Source organism: Vicugna pacos, chromosome 2 (genome assembly GCF_048564905.1).
Source record: "Vicugna pacos chromosome 2, VicPac4, whole genome shotgun sequence".
Taxonomy (NCBI): domain Eukaryota; kingdom Metazoa; phylum Chordata; class Mammalia; order Artiodactyla; family Camelidae; genus Vicugna; species Vicugna pacos.
In genome coordinates this window covers 4,577,195-4,596,997 of record NC_132988.1, presented here as the reverse complement: position 1 = coordinate 4,596,997, position 19,803 = coordinate 4,577,195, and the positions used below count along the sequence as shown (strand labels likewise).

General features: G+C 42.8%; 1 protein-coding gene across 8 annotated transcripts in view; it reads right to left on the bottom strand.

The window, feature by feature from the left end:
- The window catches only part of TMEM144 (transmembrane protein 144), a 43,255-nt gene that overhangs the window by 8,883 nt on the left and 14,569 nt on the right, over window positions 1-19,803 (bottom strand). For all 8 annotated transcript variants that reach the window (XM_072974893.1, XM_072974888.1, XM_072974872.1 and 5 more), the window contains 8 exons: window positions 18,468-18,590; window positions 16,394-16,493; window positions 14,823-14,903; window positions 10,957-11,038; window positions 9,048-9,124; window positions 6,238-6,356; window positions 3,217-3,336; window positions 1,701-1,798 (listed from right to left, as the gene is read on the bottom strand). In XM_072974893.1, coding sequence (XP_072830994.1) covers window positions 1,701-1,798; window positions 3,217-3,336; window positions 6,238-6,356; window positions 9,048-9,124; window positions 10,957-11,038; window positions 14,823-14,903; window positions 16,394-16,493; window positions 18,468-18,590 — 800 coding nt within the window. The remainder of the gene's footprint in view (window positions 1-1,700; window positions 1,799-3,216; window positions 3,337-6,237; window positions 6,357-9,047; window positions 9,125-10,956; window positions 11,039-14,822; window positions 14,904-16,393; window positions 16,494-18,467; window positions 18,591-19,803) is intronic.

The window sequence follows — 19,803 nt, the reverse complement described above, 5'->3', positions numbered from 1 at the left end:
CACAAAGCAAAACAGTATTTCATCACATAACTATTTCCCTCTGTTTGCTTACTTTCTCATTTTTCTCATAGTTTGGATTTTCTATTTGTGTTTGTATTTCTGTTTGTCTTGCACAACTTAATTGTATCTGTGTATTAGTTACTTCAAACTCATTTTGAAGAATCTACATTTGTTCAAGACTGTAACTCGATTGAAAGACAGAATCACTATCATGTGACAAGGTTTAAATTGGATGTGATTGATGACTTGATCTATTTTAATACGTGTCATTCCTCCTCATGTAGTCGGATATCACTGTCAAGTAATATTTGCATCCTTAGTTGAAAAGCGTGTCACATTGCATACTTTTCTCGACAGTTTTGCTTTTAAGCATTTAACTGATTACTGTCCCACCCCATTACCAATTATGTTTTCTGTGTTACATGGTCATTTCTAGCATTAAACACCTTTGAAATAATGAGAAACACACCCATTTTTGGAAAGAATTTGAGTCTTGCCATTCCAATGATGAAGACTTAAACTTAAAAAATTCCTTATAACTCAAGTTTGATGACACATTCTCTCAGTAGAGTTTAAGAGTGTCAAAATGTGAGTCCTTCAAATTAAAAAAAAAATCTAAACCCTTTATTTTTGAATTTAGTTGTACCTTAAAGCTAACTACTTTATGAGCACAGCAGAACTGCCAAAAACATACTGTTTGAAACCGTGAATTTCTACCAAAATTTAAGGATGTCTCAGACTTTTCTGCAATTGTATTTTAGACTAGACAATGTGTTTTAAAAAAGTCAATTTTGGAGGCTTGCACAGGTGTGTTGCTAACATATTGTAGGCAAATTTTGTTTGTAATGATGATTCAGGAAACAGGGGAGGCAGGTAAACAACTTAACTGTCTAAGGAACTTGGAGTAGAAATAAGAACTCAACATTAAAATGATTAGTTCGGTGTGTATATGAACGACCTAGTTCCACAATGGACATGAAACAACTTCTAAATGGGCTTCTACACTGAAGGCAGAAAGCAGCCTGTGTACTGAGAAGCCCTGAGATCTCCATGAAGCTGTGTCACTTGAGACAATGCTCTTGGTACGACCCCGTCTTCTCATCTTCAGAATGGGGACCATCCCACCAATACTTGTCCTGCCACCGTCAACAGAAACATTTTTGTTTTTCTGTTACCCGACTGTGCTACTGGTTGGCACCTAAAACAATGGATGTGGCAGATTGTATCATGTCTGTCATGATGAACATTGTCCAGAGACAGAACTTTGCTTCAGAACCTTCGAAAGCCTTGGTTAAAATGCTGATGTACTGTAAGAAGAAGGGACAAAGTACTTTGTCTCTCAAGGTGATCATGAGGTTTAGGTGTGATAATACACACAAAGCATTGTTGTATTTTATAAACTCATATAGAGATGGGTATGGTTACAAAAGCAAATCACACAGTATCCAAAATGAAATGAGGTAAATGACCGAACAAAAACTACAAAGGTGAACAAACCTGCTCAATGAGGTTAGCAGGACACCCTTGGTGGTCAAGGACACGAGGTGAGAGGGTGTTTATCTACATAAACCTGTTATATTACTCGTCTTCCTGGAAAATCAAACCCTGTGACAGTCTGCAGTGATTCACTGAGGACGCGTCAGGAAAATGAGGTTTACAAGTGAACAACAAAAATCTGCAGGAGCAATCCAGCTACTTACAGCAGTGATTATCGGGAAACTGACCACGGCGCTGAGGGAGCGATTGGCTATAAACCAGCAGCAGGTGGCTATGGCCCAGAGTCCTCCCGACAGGAACCCTGAAACACAGACGGCACACATGACCTGCACGCCCCTCTCCTGCAGAGCCCAGCTCGGGGAGGGCAGGGACGTCCCAGTGCACGTACCCGCACCTTCTTATCAACGGATGCCCAGCACGGGTTTCTGAACCAGGTCTTATGACCATTTTGGAAACCAAATGATTTCTCTCTTTTTAAAAAATTGAAATACAGTTGATACAATGTTGTGTTAGTTTCAGGTGTACAGCATAATAATTCAGCTACACATGTATATTCTTTTTCATATTCTTTTCATTATAGGTGATTACAAGCTATTGAATATAGTTCCCTGTTCTATACAGTAAGTCCTTGTTGTTTATCTCTTTTATGTACAGTAGTGTATATATGCAAATCCCCAACTCCTAATTTATCCCTCCACCACACACTTTCCCCTCTGGTAACCATACATTTGTTTTGATTTCTCTTTTCTTGACTACTGTGGGTATCATATAACCTTTCACCTTATTGACATGAAATCAAGTACCCAAATATTAGTTGAGGTAAAGACTGAGGTGGAGAGGGAGCTAAGAAGACACTGGATCTGAATGTATCCTGCAAACACCATTTACTCTAAACCATGAACATAAAAATATGTGAAATTCAGAATCATGCTAATGGGAAAAAAAAAAAAACTCCTAGAACCTGAATAAAAATACCAGCTAAAATTTTCAGGATACTTTAGCTAAACATTCAGTAAATATTCTACCATTTTCTAAAATGGTATCATGGTGTAGTGACACATTTTGGCTTAAATCAGTCAGGCACTCAGACTGAATCTCTGACATATGCTTTATTTTGTTCTTTAAAAAATTTTACTTGTACACCTATATTCCATGTCGAATTATAGCAAACTGCGAAATAAGTGTGAAAGTATAATTTCCTACTATATATATATATATAAAATCATCCATGCTTAATGGACTAAATCCAAAAGCATGTGCATTTAATATACGTTTTTTTAAACACTAAAATACTTTCTCCTAACTTTTTGAAGAAAATCTTTGTTTTCCCAAGTGACTGCAGATTCCTATTTGTTGATACTCAAAAAAACAGTCACAGGACTGTGACTTTTAATATGAACTCTGAGTGAAGAAGAAATAGTCTGCTGATCAATATACAAGCTGTTTTGGCATTGGAAACAATCTTGGATTCATTGCTCAAGTTCTGAGTTCTGTAATAATGACTTGGCATTTCAAGCCCAGTTTCGTGGTTTTTAAATCCATTGTATTTGGTGGTGAACTGGACCAAAGCAATTGAGGGAATGAACACAGACAGACAAAAACAGACACACACACACACACACACACACACAAACACACACAGGATGACGATTCACGCTAAATGAATACAGGACGCTGCTTTCACAGAGTAAGCAGACCATCTGTAGTAAATGCTCTTACCTGGCAAGACTGCTTCAGGATACAGTTTAGGGTTATTTTTCATGGCTATACAGTATGCCAAGAAGTAGACCGTGCTTGTAAGAAAGATGCCACTAAAATGTGCAAAAACGTAGTCCAAATCTGAAAAGACAGTTTACAAAGCTCTCAAGCATATCACGTTAGTCATTTCAAATATATTTAGAGTTCTAAGAATGAAACTAGCTCATCACAATTAACCTTACAGGTAAAGGAAGCATTAGTTCTACTTTATCAGCCTAGTATTCTCCATGCTGTTTATATAGGATTTTAATGTATCTAAAATATTGAGACGTAAGTTAGTTCCTATAATCAAAACCTAAGAGGTTTGGTTATCTTGGAAAGCTAATGGTTATCTTGGAAAGCTAAATAAGAAACAACAAACATTAGTATGACTTTCATATTTCCTTTTGTAAGAATAGGTATTCGGACCTAATTTTACTGATTTTACTAATGGCTACAGCAATTGTAGCAAACCTCCAAGTAGACTGTAGTTAGGAGGGTAGCGTGTGAAAAAACTGTGAAGGTGCTAATTTTATACAGTCTATGGATCTGGAGACCAGCATCTGGGTTGTAGGTGGCAGCTACACGGAAGCATATTCAGGAAGTTATTCCAAAGAGAATTTTATTTAACTATATACCATAAACCTAATTACAGGGGGGAGTTAATAACACAGATGGTGCCCTGGTATCTGAGAAACCCCAGCCCCACTGACTATTTACGGCAGATGGCCGTACAGATGGGTGTACGAGGTTCTTGGCTGTGAAGGTCACACTGGGCTCAGTGTTTCTCTCAATTAGATCTGGAGAAAGATGGGTGGCCATGTCTAGGGAGGAAAGTTTGGAAGACAAGAGAGTCTGTCTATTCTCTAAACTCTTACATCCTACTTCTGAAATCACATCAGAACAACACGTCCATCTTAAGACCATGGCAGGAGGCAGCATAACACGGCGATTAGAAACAGAGGAGCTGGTGGGACTCCTCAAGCCACTCCCTGCTAACCTGGAGACTTTGGGTAAATTCCCTAATCTCTGTCTTAATTTTCTCAATTTTTTCCAAGATAATGATGGTACCCAACCAGGAAGTTTGCGATGAGGGTCAAGTAAGACATTACTGTCATGTGCTTAGAACTGTGCCCAGAGCACACACTACTTCTGTGATTGTCAAATAAATGAAGTGAAAAATGAAATGCCTCGCCTCCTTGAATTATTTTGGAATAAACTGGAATGAAGTGCGTTTCTATCAGACCACATTTGAGTTGTTGTAAGAAAGACCCCCACGAGCGGATTGTACTGTTTATATAAAGAGATTGCTGGGGACATTGCTCATTATGTCCCGGTACCAAGAACAACTGTGCTCCCAAACAATGAGCTGTTTCTATCTTGTGTTCGCTGAATTGTGGGGCTGGTCTGATTTCCCTTCTGGCTCTAAGAAATCTGTACTCATTGCTGACAAGTGTACAAGTGTGGTGTGGTTTTGAGACTCCTTCATGGCTGCATTTGATTCTTTTCCCTCATTTTTCCTTCTCTCAATTTATCCGATGTTCTTCTATTTTTATTCGTTTGCGATCCTTTCAAATGAAAAGAATAAAAATACAGAAAGCGTTTGTGCAGAATCCTAAGCACTGACACACGGGCATAAAGGCTTTGAGTCCCGTGTGTGGGGCTGACCGTAAAAGGGAGGCACAGACTATGGCATCTACCCTGTCTGTCCTCTCACCGCAGATCGAGTTTGAATCCCAGCTTCTCCACTGACCTTTCCCTCGAGACTTGCCTTCCAAGCCTCTCCCTTATCTGAACATCAGTGACTTCCAATTTCTGTCCCATCTGTGTAGGACTGCCTGATCCGTGAGCTCATTCTTTCATCACTTCACGGGTGTAAGCCACGTTTCTGTGTAGTTCCAGGACCCTGAACAGACACTCTTTCATCTCTTCTGAGGCTGGGAAGGCTGTCACACGCAGCGTGGAGGGGACGCTAAGAGATAAATTCTCCTGCTCTTGCTAGAGACCGAGATAATCAGGGAGCATCACTTTGGGCCTTCAGTGCACTCCTCCGTGCTTGATAAATAATATCCTCACAAAGTAGGCTAGACTTTGACCTTTCCTTGATTTTAAAATACCATGTGCTGCCCTTTAGTGTTTTTTTTTTAAGAGGAAAATATATATTTTCCCAGAGATCATCAAACAGAAAAATAATCTCCAAATCTTGCTGGAAAGCCAGAAACCGTGTTAAGATCTGAACAGCTGAAAGAAATCCTGATGAGAATACAGCTGATCATATTTGTACATTAAAGATCACGGGAAAATACTCAGATAGTCCTTTATTTCTTTCCATCTTCAGCGACCTTCTAATTCCTCACTTAGGATGAAAAAGCCGGATCAAATCTGATGAATAAATAAAATAAATGTCTATTTTAAGGCAGGACAAGGACATTTAAACATGAACGTCTCTCTCTGGGTCTCTGTGGGTCTCCTCCCCACCTCTAATGTCCAGTGTGCACCTGCATCTGGTAGCCAGACCTCCTCAAAGATGGGAGTGCCCACCTGACTGTAGAGACCGATTTATTTACTTTTCTTCTGACGCTAGCAATGTAACTTCTTACAAGAATAGCATCCTTTCCCAGCTCCACGGGGGGTCATGGTGACCGGCTGCTGGCTGTGTATGTGCTCAGCTGGACTCTATATCCTTGGTGAACTTTATGTAAAATATCAGTATGTCACTTTGATGCATGATCTTTTGTCTCAAAAATGTATGTGACTCTGCCTTCAACGGCTAACAGGTGGAACGGTCCTCAGCGCTTCCGAGAGTCTGTCTCCTAGGTTATTATAATCCTCAGTTTGGCGCAGATAAAATTCCCTCTTTTTCTTCTTACCTTGGTTGTGAATTGAGCTTTTGCTGACAAATCTGGTACCAGTATCGACTACCGTCACATTCTTTCCATACTCTTAAGTAGAAGACCAGGTACCGAGTCTATCTGGAAAGGGAAACAAGCATTCTCCTCTCACCGTTCTGGCTGGCTCCCGCGTACGCACTGCCATTTCTCTTGCTGTGGTCCTTGATGTAAATGACCGGCACAAATGTGGACCCGTAGAGTATTCCAGACACCACCGCGAGACTGCAGCCCCTGAAGAAAACAAACAAGATACCGATCACCTTGGCCCAAAGCAGCGTTGCTGCCACACACACAAGTGGACTCATATCGGAAGCGTGCTTCCAGACGTAAAGCACCAGACACTAGGAGGCTGGTGAGTCCTGTTTTGAAATCAACTGCCCATCTATTTCAAGCACGGTGATGAGCTGAAGTCACAGGGGTGCCCTGCGGTGTCCATCCAGGTGGCGTCAGGGCTAGGACGCAGCTCCAGCCCTCCACCGTCTAAGGGTGGAAGGACCTGATTTACAGACGATAATGGGTTATCATTGCAAACTGTCAATCCAAGGAGGAGAATACGGCCATCATATTATACAGGTGATGTAAATCAACTTGGATCTCTAATTAAATTACGAAGTACTTGTGGACTGACCCTGGGCCCTGCGCTCCTTTTTAAAACACCCAATAGTAATAACCCAGGGCTAGAACAGACCAAGTACTCAACACACGTTTGTTTAGAACAACCACTGAGATCCACAGACTCGTCTACGTCTTAGACGTGATCAACAGGGAGTGATGATTTCATAAAATGATTCGACTATTTCAGGCAAAGCATTACTTTTTTGTAAGAAGGAAGTGTTTTGCTTTAAGCATTTGAGTTGTGTTGACCCCTCAGACTTGGATTACATCTGCATGAAGCCAGCATTTCCAACGACTCTGGGGGGAGGTGAGTCATATTTGGGGACAGTCCCTTTTAGCTTGATACAAAGGACCATGGCATGAAACAGGAAAGGGTTTTTAGGTAAAAACCATTCCTTTCCAAGCTTAAAGACACATTCTTAAAGTCTAGTTTAGTAGTGCTTTAAGGAACAGGAGACTGTAGGGTGTCACAGGGCCAGTGAGCCCTGGTCACGCTGGAACCCCTGTGTCCCAGTGAAGCCTGGACCTCGTGGTCCTCACGGAGGGTCCCAAGCACAGACCAGATTAATAGACTAGGCCCGGGTAATGAGACAGCTCAAAACGTTCTTCTTAGCACATATTCCCTCAGCGAAGGGGATGCTTGGTGAAAACAACGTTTTGTTTGCAAGATCTTATTCTGAAGCAAAAATAGCAACATCTTTATTTCTTCCAAAGCTTGTGTGTTAGTTCGTTGTTTCATTCATTCAGTTTATTCAGCTATTTGTTGAGCATTTATTATGCATCCAGTGCTGCCTCTTTCCCACTGTAAGGTCAGTGTATATACTAACAGAAGAAGAGCTTTCTGTTCTTGAAGTGTTACCCTGTAAAGTCTGAAATAGCTGTTGAGGGGAGGGTGTAGCTCAGTGGTAGAGCACGTGCTTAGCACACACAAGGTCATGGGTTCAATCCCCAGTACCTCCATTAAAGAAACTAAATAAATAAACCTAATTACCTCCAAGACAAAACCAAAAACAAATAAAACCCACAAGCAAAATAAATAGTCAATAAATAAATCAATCTAATTACCCCCAAAATAACAAAACAGCTGTCAATTGAAAAATGCAAGCTATATACTATTACAGACTCATATTTCTTACATAAAACATATAACAATTTCATATATAAAACTTTTTTCAGCTTTCTTTTTTTGCTTTCTTTTTATTGACATATATAGTCAGTTTACAATGTGTTAGATTCTGGTGTACAAAATAGTGACTCAGTTGTACATATATATATATTCCTTTTCATATTCTTTTTCATTATAGGCCATCGCAAGGTATTGAATATAGTTCCCTGTGCCATACAGTAGGGCCTTGCTGTTTATCTGTTTTACATACAGTAGTTAGTATCTGCAAATCCCCAGCTCCCAATTTACCCCTTCCCACCCTCTTTCCCCACTGCTAACCATAAGTTTGCTTTCTATCTTTGTAAATAAGTTCATTTGTAAATAAGAAGCTGTGGTATATGTATACAATGGAATACTACTCAGCTATAAAAAGGAATGAAATAATGCCATTTGCAGCAACATGGATGGACCTGGAGAGTGTCACTCTAAGTGAAGTAAGTCAGACAGAGAAAGAAAAATACCATATCACTCACATGTGGAATCTAAAAAAAATGACATAAGTGAACTTATTTTCAAAACAGAATCATACATAAAACATATAAACATTCTAATATTTCCTTGCCAGCCCCCAAGCCCCTAAAATATAGGGGCTGTTGTTAACCATCACCCTTCTAGTCTTCATAGAGACAGTGGGGGAGCAGGGTTAGGACCTACATGGACCCAAAATAGTCTACTGTATTTGAAAATAAACATCTTAGGATTATAAAACTGTCTTTAACCACGAGGGGAGGGACTTCCAGTGGAGAGCGGGCCTCCCAAGCCGTGCCATAACAGAGACGTGCGTTGCCTGATTCGATTGTGGTTGTACTCTGTGGTCAACACTTCTATGCTACTTTATTTTCCTTTTTTTCTTTACTTTACCCTTTCATTTTAGGCACAAAAGTCTTGCAAAATGAGACTGCCTTTGCCAGCTGCTTATTGGCCAGAGACACTGCAGCGGCTTAGGAATTCCTTGAAGCCCTGAGACCAAAGACCTCTGTAACTTTAAAACTCAGCCAGACACCAGAGAGTCCCTCCACCGTGGAGGTAAGAAGCCAAAGCCTGTGTTACCATTTTCTCCGTGAACTCAGGTGCATATAACCTCACTCCTGTTATCCTGGCTTTAACCGACCATGAAACAGGATAACGGGACCTCATCTTACACTAAGCGGTGTTGCGCTGTGGAAAGTTTATCCACCCAGGAGTAATCAGGATCCGGATCTTGAACTTTGTTAATCACCTAGTGAAAACATTGGCAAAAAGCAGAACAAAGATCAATTGATCATCACCCTGGAGATGAAAAGCTTTTCAGTGTTTTTCACTTCTCTCGCAAACACACGTTAAAACATGAACACGTTACCCGGCATTCTGACTCTGTGGGCACCTCTAGACTCAAATGTTTCTGAGTCTCTCTTTCACTCGGGGTGGTTTGGCAGTTGGCAACTTCTCTGTCTGCATTTTTTTCACAGTTTAATATATGGCTATTTTGATATGCCTATCAAAACTCACAAAATTTATTAATGCTTGCATTTATTTGCATATTTTAATAATCTGTAAAGAAATTAGAACTTAAGAGTTTTCTACTACGGAATTCTTAAGATCAATAGCCATATTTTTATTCAGACTTTTTTTTTTTAAAGTAAATTAGTTGATTAAAACGTTTCCAGCCTTGTTTCAAGATTAGCTAATATTTGGAGTTGGGAAAAATTAGGAACCAGTTGAGAATATTTCTACTATTGAATGGAATCCTCTGTCTCTTACCTGAAGCTTCCTCACTGTTATACTCTCACTACTTTTGTAGGAGAGAAGAAACTAGGTTTGAATTCCTCCCACTTGCTAAGTCAAGATTTCCTTTGGCAATAATGCTTTCTTCTACCCCGGGGACCTTGCAACGTATGGCCACACATTAACCGAGACTGTGTATGTATCTTTAAACTTAGTTTACTTACATCCTTCCATCTTGATGGAAACATCTGAGGCAATTAGCCTACGATGTAGCTTTTCCCAAGCTGCATTTAGTTTATTTTCTTTCTTTCCCCCTTTGGGTGAAGGGTGGCTGGTTAGGAAGTATCTGCGTCCCCCAAATCGGCAGGGAACACCAGACACCTTTCCCCCACCTCACTCCTCCATCCTCTCAGAAACATCTCCCTGATTAGAGATGCCTGTGGATTCATACATCTCTTTTCTCTGACATCCAAGCCAATTATTGTTTAACTGTAGTGTCAATTGAACTAAGGTTGCAGTCACTTTAGTTGTGAACCTTTTGGATTGTGGAAGAAGGGCGGGGAAGAAAAGATGAATTTTGAAGGAAGGAGTAGATGTGGCACCTTCTGGAGAAACGATACCTTGATGGGGGGCGGGGACGCCAGGTTTAGAGGGCAGCTGGGTAGCCCCGGTCCCATGGCAGGTGGAAGAGACACCTGGCAAAGGAAGGACCGAAGTCTGGGCTCACGGCGATGGGGGCTGGCTCCGAGATCGCTTTTGTACTTGGAGCCACTGGTCAAGGGTGTCCCTGCTTAATCTCAATTTGCTTCCCAGACTAATTTAGGTTCTTCAAAGTCAAAGCAGTGACTCCTTACATATTTCCTGTCTTTGCCTTTGAGTGGAACCAGATACGGCAGAAAAGAGAAATAGGAGAAAATCCAGTCTAGTTCCTACTTTCAAATGACTCGATTTACCCTTTCACTGACTTCCTCTGGTCCGCTGCCCCCTGCCCTTCCGGGGCATCCTTTAAAACTTCCTTCTACCTCTTTTCTAAACTGACTTTCACATTCTGCATCAGCACTTAGGGCTCCCCTTAAGTTATTCCAAAATATGGGCTTGTATGTCCATCCCCTAATAGAGATCTACCGTTAATAAACACAGACCTCTGTGTTTGCTGAGAACCTTTATCGTGGAACTACTGATTGGTTACTTCATAGACCTCGCCAGAATAAACACACTAAGATATTTCAGATAGCCCCGATTAAAAACAAAACTTCCCACCACCTTCTCATCCGGGTTCAAGTCTCTGATTTTCCTTTGATCTTAATTTCATGCTTCGGATCACGCTGTCTCTCTCACTGTACTCACATGCTCTGTCATCAGTGGGGTGGTGTCCACGGAAGGTGTGTTATTTGGTATTTCACTTTTGATGAACAAAAATATGAAAGCACTGTAAAGGAAATAAATTTCAGCGATGTCTATCGTAACCCTGGTTCATATCAAGTTCCCTGATACTTAAGGGAAATTTAACAGCTTAAATCCAGTCCTAATGATATGAGATTATTTCTGAACTGCCTCTTCGAGGGTCCTGCCCTTTTTCTAGCACTGCCTTCTCTCTGACATCTCTTGTTATCCTTAACTGCAGCTGGTTAAAAGCTAAACTCATAAGCTTACTCCCCAAATCAGTTCTTTCCCTTGATTTTCTTGTTTCACTCAGTGGTCCCATCTTTCTTTTATTTATTTATTTTTCCTGCTTAATCTTGTAATCACATGGTAAAAAATACAAACAAAAGACCTCCCTTGAAATAATATGTCTCACCTGTTAGACTGACAAAACCCTCCAAAGCTCAACATCCTCCGCTGGACAAACTCTAGGAGGTGGGCCCCACTGGTGTGAGCACAACCCCCACGGAGGGGACTCTGGGGCCACGTACCACAGCCACAGGCATGTCCACCCCTGACCTGACCAATCCTGCTCTGGTCCCTGTAACACAGGTACAGCCACACTCAGGTGAGCCAACCTTCAAGGTCACACTATGGAATATGACACACCGGTTAAAAAGGAATGAGGATGCCCTCTATGCTCTGATATGGAAAGTTCTCCAGATTACAGTTTATGAGACAAAACACACATCCTTAGCCTAATAAATTTTTGTCCTTAAACATCTCTCTCATAATGACAGTTTTACCTCTTCTTTTCCAATGTGGATCCCTTGTATTTCTTTTTCTTGTCTAATTGCTATGGCTAGGACTGCCAATACTGTATTGAATAGAAGTGGTGACAGTGGGCATCCTTGTCTTGTTTCAGATTTTAGCAGAAAGCCTTTCAGCTTTTCAGTGTTGAGTTTTGAATGTGAACCACTGTGGCTAATACCGTCCATGAGGAGCCGATTTTCAGAGAAAGCTAAAATAAGAACAGGAGTTCTGACTGGGAAATGCTGAAGGCAAAGAGAAAGGAACCGACGGCCCGGTGCTTGCGGAACGCTGACCCTGCGCCTGACCCAGTGGGCCACCTCCCCTGGGCGTCTTCCTTGAGATGTGTAGCCTGGTCCATAGTAACAGGTAAGGATAGTGGCTCTGAGATAGGAAAAGGCTAGAAATGGAGACCTGGGTTTCCTCCTGGCACAGCTCTCCAGAGACAGCACGTTAGGTGAGACGAGAGCAGGATGGAGAGCAGGTTCAAGGGTAACCTGGAGCCTTTTTGTTTAGTTGGGGAGTGAGCCTGCCTTTCTGTGAACTCCGACTCCTGGATCTTCACAACAGCATCTAAGAGAGTGTCCTGGACTTTGTTTCTTGGTGTCAGCTCCACCTCCACCCTGAACCATGGGGCCTAGAAGACTGAAAACGACATTCTCCCAAACTGTACTTGCCTCTGGGTTTTGCTGGGGGAGGCACATGAACAAGGCAGGGGTGGGGGCGCTGTCCTGCCTTGGTGGCGGCTGCCGGGGCAGTGGTAGCTCAGGGCAGAGGCGTCTGTCCCCCATCGCCAGCTGGGGTGGGGCTTCAGGGCTTCCAGTGACGCCACCTCCCTTCCTTCGCTCCACTGAGCCTGATAACACTTGTCAGCACTTCCCTGTGTTAGAGCCTCTGCTGTTTAAGGTGCCTGGAGCGGTCTTGGACGTGGAGACTGACTGATGCTCACCCAAGACACACCACTGGGAAAATGGAAGGCTGGACATGGTCTAAGCCGCCCTTTACAGAGCACTGTATGGGAGAAGAGTCATTTCAATTTTAAAAAGAGAAGCAACGTCCTAAACCAATGTAACTACACTCCAAGTTTCCTAACACTGATCATGAAAGCTCCAAGCCATTTCAGTGAGTTCCCTTCAGAACAAACTGATTTAACTGAGTTAAAATAATGAAATGAAAGGTTCCAGGAAAGAGTGAAAAATGAATGAACAGAAACCTCAATTACATAGTCAGGAGACCAGAAGGGGGAGCTCACATGCCTTGTGATGATCACAGAGCCCAATGGTAAGAAGAAAGGCCCCTCTCTTCTGTCCTGGCAAGGACTCAGCCCATGAAAAGTCACGGACTCTTTGTCTAAGACAGCCCTCCCGACTTCTTTTCCTCGTCTATAAAAGCGTTCTCCTTCCCTTGCCCTGCGGACGCGGCTTGCACTGGCTCACCACGGTTAGACCCCACATTGCAACTCTCTGTTGATCCTGAACCAGCCCATCTTGCTATTTGTTTCAGGTCAACAATGAAACACACACGGCAGCCAGGATGCTCCCCAGGGAGAGACCACTGCATCTCCCTGCCCTGGACCGAGCTCCAGACCAAGGAGGGTGACTCCCCAGGGGCGCTGACTGCTCCCTGCAGAGCTGGACAGCAGGGGACAGCAGGTGAACATGAAACAATTATTAATAAAAAGAGCGCCTGTTCTTCTTAAAATGACCCCACGTGCAGGGCATCGGCCGTGCGGCCAGCCCTGTATGTAGCACTGAACACAATTTTATTTCATTTATTGCTCAAAAATCATAGAAGGCTGATGCAATTAATAGCCCCACTTAAACCCTAGATGAAGAAAACCAGATTTAGAGAAATTAAGTGGTTTGCCCAAGGTCACACAAATAAATGTGGTAGAACACAAAAAATTTGTAATTTTCGAGACTGCACACTTTCTTGAGGAGAAAGAAATATGGAGAAAAACAATGCCTGATGGACTGAGTAAAAGGGCCTTAAATTACCATCAAGTCAAAACTAGGGCGCTCTCCATTACAATTCTGGGGTGTAAAGAAATTGATTTTGTGAGAGCTAACTGAAGCTAGAAGGCTCCATAAATCGTCCAAAATATACAAAATTGCCTCTCACCCCAAATGTCAAGAAATCTGCTATTTTAGAATAATCAATGTTATTTCTTTTCCAATTGGCCTGGAAGCACTCTCTTAAGGCAACACTTCAATGACAAAGAGATTGCTCACGAACGTGGCTGGGGAAAAGCTATCATCGCGGAGGAAGAGAAATATCATGTTCTCCTCCTGAAAAATAAATGAGCCCTAAAATCCTTGCCGGCAGGGCTGTCCATTATGCAAGGCATGGACGGGAAATACAGATGAAGCCCAGAGAGGACGGGGGCTGAACTGGAGGTGAGCTAATTCTGCTGTCGTTGTATTGACTGAACACCGCCATACAGAGGTTCAAAGTCATCTTCCTCCGCACTCATACAGCGTGTACAGCTGGACACAGATCCAGCCCCAAACAGGTATTTACACGCGTGTGTGTTTTCACAGGTGAGAGAGGGGTTATCTGAGCAGGTTGAGAAGAGTCGAGCAGGGTGGCAGGAGACTGGAAATTGAGTAGCAGAGCATCCGTGAGGAATAAGGAGAGCGAGCGGGTACTGGCTTTTCTGGGGCATCAGGAAGCCAGCATAATAATTTTGACTTACAGAGCATTTTCTTGTTTGCAACATACTTTAATGGCCATTTGATCCTGACCTGGGAGCTATAGATGATGACTTTCTAAGTACTACGGATAATGAAAGTGAGGTTCACAGGAGCTAAACGATTTCCCAGGGTCTCAGAGCTTTTGAGCCATGAGGTTGGGGCTCCCGACCCCCAGCACTGGTACCTTCTGCCCTCTGAGGCCAAGTCTGTCAGTATCAACAAAAACTCTGAGAAAAAAATCGTGCTGATGTATGAGATGTGGGTGGAAAACTGTAAACACATCAGGATCTCTAAGAAGCATTCTAAGTGTTGGGAAGAAGAGCTAAATCATTAGAAATGGCCGAGTACCTTACTACTGACAGCCCAGCTCCGATGTAGTTCAGCAGTGGCTTGGACACTTCCTCTGCATCCATCCCAAACCAGCCAAACCTGGAAATGGAGAAAGTCACGTCAAAGCAGATCTGGTTCAATATGTGTTCATCACAGTGTTTAAAGCCAGGGGCTCCGGGTCAGATCCCTGGATTCAAATCCTGGGTCCCTCACTTACTAACTGTGACTTGGATAAGTTAATTATCTCAATTGTGCCTCAATTTCCCATGGTTAAAATGGGGATAATTTTACCTACCATATATATTTCTGATGAAGATTAAAAAGTTAGTATCTGTACAAGTACTTGTGAGTGTCCTTTTTGTCATGAGACTAAGGAAGAAGGAAGGAAAAACAGACTAAGTGGCCAGCTGAATGCTGACTGGCTGGTTGCAATTTTGTGTATTATCTGAAATAGACGTTAGGAGCTTGGTTAAATTCCTTACTCTTTGGCATCACTTTAAATTCTTCCCTTTTTTCATGCCTTGATGTTGTAGTGGTCGTTACCGACAATCCCTGGGAAGCATCCAGGGGCAACAGGAAAGGAAGCAAGAAGAAGAAAAAAGAACTTGTTGACAGCAGCGTGGGAATGAGGGAAGGACAGGAAAGAATGTGTCGGAGGTTAGTTCACTTTGTTATAATGGAGGTTGTTGCAGGGCTTTGGGTGGGAAGTGGAGCCCAAAAATTAACCTCAGAAGAAGAGCCTCCTCCTATTGGTCCAGACTCAACTCGAACGTGAATCTGAATGCTGACGGAGGGCGGAGGCGTCCACCCGGCCTCTCCTCGTCGGTGGGGCTGCTCCACAGCTGCACTGGCCACTGGGGTGGCTATTGAGCCCCTGAAATGTGGCCAGTACAGCTGAGGAACTGACTGTTTCATTTGATCACATTTTAATTCATTTAAATTTCAACAGACGTGGCCACACGTGGCTGCTACAAACCCTACAGGACAGCTCAGCTCTAGAGCTGGGGGTTGGCAAACTTTCCCTTAAAGGGCCAGGGAGTGAAGAGTTTATGTGCTGGGGGCCGGGTGGCCTCTCACAACTACTCAGCTCAGCCACAGACACTACTTCAACAGGTGTGTTCTGTTTGCTGACCTCGGCCCAGACCCTGGAAAGACGAATACGAGCTTTAGCACCAGAAGATCTGGGTTTGAGCCTGGCTTATGAGCTCCATGACTCTCCCAGGTTCCCCAACCCCTGCCGTGTATCAGCTCTCCTCCAGGATAGTGCTCACCTCGTATGTTTGGGAAAACGGGATGAGAACCGTGCCTTTCACGTGCCCGGCAAATTGTCACCCAATGGAAGGGGAGAATGCGTCACCAGTGCCCTTTCTCTGTCCCTGCTTCTGCTAGAGAGGATTCTTCACCTTCCCTTGGTCAGACGGCCAGATCACTTCCTTAGACCTTAAGGCAGCACATTTGATGTGCGTGTCTCTGGGAGGAGACGGAATCTCGGAGCGGGGAGAGCCCTGTGCGGCTCCGCTCAGCGAGCCGGGACCTAGCACTCGCCTTACAGAGGGTGGGGATGCAGGGAAACAGTTTCCTTGTGTTACCTGGAGCTGGCCCAGCCAGTTAGGGCATTAAATGATCCCCAGATCAAGATGCCAAGGCCTAACCCGATGGTTTTGATGATTGGGACAACGGCAATGTTCCCTGTAGGCGGGACACACAGAAGAAAGGTGTTATTTCCACTACAGGAAATACATTTACAAATTGAATTAATTTTTATTTTAACTGCAACGAGAGCTTTTGGGATTTGGACAAACTTAGTAAAGCACAATTCCTCATTTTTCAAATAAAATAGCCGTGTTTTCTGGCATGGAGCTCACGACTGATTGCTGAAAGAACCAGGCTTAGGGCAAAATCCTGAAAAGAAAATGTGGAGTTAGCTCTTTGCCTAACTGCACCTGTGTTCTCCATCCTTCACATGGGGCTCTGTTTTATAGCTTTTTGCAGAAGCCGGTCAATGATAAAATTAGTTGTGACCATCTGCTTAGACCTGAACCAGGGCCCACCACTGGCGGGGTCCTTGGCCCAATATGGCCCCCAACTTTGCTCTCCTGTGCTCACTGCCTTGTTTTCTGGAGTCCAGAACCCAATGCTTTGAGTTCTTGAGGGTCACTCAGGGCCAAACTCATGGTCGGTTTCTTCAGTTCTTAACCTCTCAGCCGACTGGCCTCAGACTTGCAATCTCCTCTTGGAAGGTTTCCTCTCTTGGCTTCCAAGATGCCTTCCTATCTGAATTCCCTCCTGTTTTTCTCTTTCTTTAGCTCCTTCTCATCAGACCATCTGGATGTAAGTGCTGTTTAAATATTTTCCCTAGAACACATTCTTCTTCTTGCTATCTTCTTCTTTGAGCACTTGACTCATTCCATGATTTCAGCAATCAGCTGGAGACACATGCTCCCAGCGCTAGCCTGGACCGTCTCCAGAGTTCTGGGGCCAATAAGAGATTTCCAACCAGATGTCCCTTACTTGTGGGAACACCGGGAACTTCAAGCTCAAAAGGTCCCAAGATGAACTCATCATTTTCCCTTTGAGACACATTCTTTCCCTCATACGTGTCAATGGCGCCACCACTCTCCCAACCACCTGTGATAAGATCCCTGCATCCCCGATGGCTCCTCCCGTTCCTCTGCCGCCCACACCCAATCAGTTACCGTGACCTACGGCATCTGCATTTGCAACGCTTCTCAAATTAGACCCTCCTCCACTGACTCCCAGTGGAACCTACTGCGGGGACATAAGTACTACAGTGGGTGTCAGGACCTGCAGGATAAATGGCTGCTTCCTCTGCTCCCTCTCCCATTAGACATGATCATCAGAATTGTACTAAGTATAAGTGAGGAACAGGAATGGAAATTCCAACGGAAACTGAAAAGTTTGTTCTCCAACTCATGAACATCACTAAATCACTCAATTCTGTACTTACTTCAAATGAATTGGGTACCCAGTACATTTTTAACATTTTAAAATGTATTTGCTTTTAATCAAGGTACCTCTAGAGATCCCTGATACGTGGGATTCTGTTTGCTGAAGAGAAGAAAGCTCTCCTGGGGTGTGTTTATATTAAAGGAAACACACTCCTGATTGGCAAGCAAAGGCACAAACTCTAGTTATATGATTTCAGGCAACAGAGAGAAGATGACTGTTTGCTTTGGTCTTTCTGCCTGTGCTTCTGAAACGATAATGTGTCTGTGTTTGTCTGCTTTTGAGAACACGTCCTAAAAATGGTATTAGTAGAGATGACTATTTAATAAATATTTTCTGATCAACATGCTGGAGAAAGAAAGGTCAGAGCACTTAGACTAATATATGAGCTATGCTTGAACAGACAGCGAGCAAGTAAAACATTTTTGCTATAATAATTTTATATAACAACATATATAATATACAATAACAATTTTGTTATGACAATTTTCTACCAGGAACCAAGGAAAAAATCATTAAAAGGAAAGAGTCAAATGTACCAAAAATATTTATGAAAGAAGCTAAATTTTTAAATTCGAGTGTCTGTGACTAGGGATTATTTAGAATTACTCTTTGTGCTGTTTCCTTCTATTATGAATCATATTTATTTTGATCACAGTAGAAAACGATTAAAGGATAAATTACATTGTGCATTACCTGTTGCCCAAATGCAGCCCCCAACCATTGCAAAAGGCCAAAACTTGGGGCAATGTAATATCAGATTGACCACCAGGGCAACCAACCATATGGCCGCACAAAGTACCCACTGGAGAAACATTCCTGGAAATAAAAGAAATTGGTGTCAGTGGTTCAAGCTGACTTACGGAAATTAGTGCTTAGGAAGATCATTGAGATATTACAGGATGGCCACCATTTATTGAACACCTATATGCCAAACACTTTGCACATCTATTATCATTCTTACAACTACTATGAGCCATAATTAACCCTCATTCAAAGATAAAGAAAATCAGCGTAAGATGAAGGAACTCATTCAAACAGCTAACAGTTTGTAAAGCTGGAAGTTGAACTCAATTTGATTGAAGCTTGCTCTACACAGTGCATTCTTGCTTAGCAGGAATCTAGAATTTTCTACCAAAGAGGACTGGCAAGACCAAGTCTATATATTTTTATTCAGATGTGACAACAGTGCCATCCTCACCAAAGACATGGCACTAAGAACTTCAGGACAGCACATCAGTAATTTACACCATGGGGCTCACATGTGGCTCTTTGGGATAAAAATAAGGCCAGTTACGGGCACATGGAGGCCTCGTGCACTTAGAGTTGGGTGTCGGCGATGAGTCAGATGTTCCAAAATTGAGCATTAGCTTCTAGGTCAGGGGTCATCTACTTTCCATGCACTGGGCTGCCATCTGCCAGTTACTTGGCCATCACATGTTGATGTGAAGTATATCTGTACTTTTCTGAGGCTCAGAAAGAGGGTTTAGGGATGAAAAGGATAAAGAAAAAGTCAACATTGGGAGAAATACTAAGGCAGTTATAACTAACGGGGCACTTTTGACTCTATTGACTTTTACATTGAATCTCCTGGTGGAGGAGAGGAAAAAAAAAGTTGTTAACCTCGAAGACAAAAAAGAAAAGTAGGAGCACGGAGATAAAAGGGAACTTCATTTTACAAGTTCTGAGTTTTACAAATCAGAAACTGAGAACAAGAGAGCTGTGAAGTCTTGCCCGGGATCACGCAGTTCTCATAACGTGCAGTCTCAACCCCAAAGCCATATCCTCTGCCCCTTAGTATGCTTTTTTTTTTTTTTGGGTTGTTTTCATTCTTTTTCTAACTCTAAAGGGAAGAAGCAGCAAGGCTCTACAGGAACAAGATTTGTAGCTCTGTCGTCTAAGTTGTATAAAGACGGGGGAACTGGGATGATACCACAATGCTTCCCAAGAGGTGCGTACCATCACATCCCCAACTCCTTGCCCCAGCTCTGAGACGAACAGCAGGTAGACAAAGAGAATTATTACTTCCGCT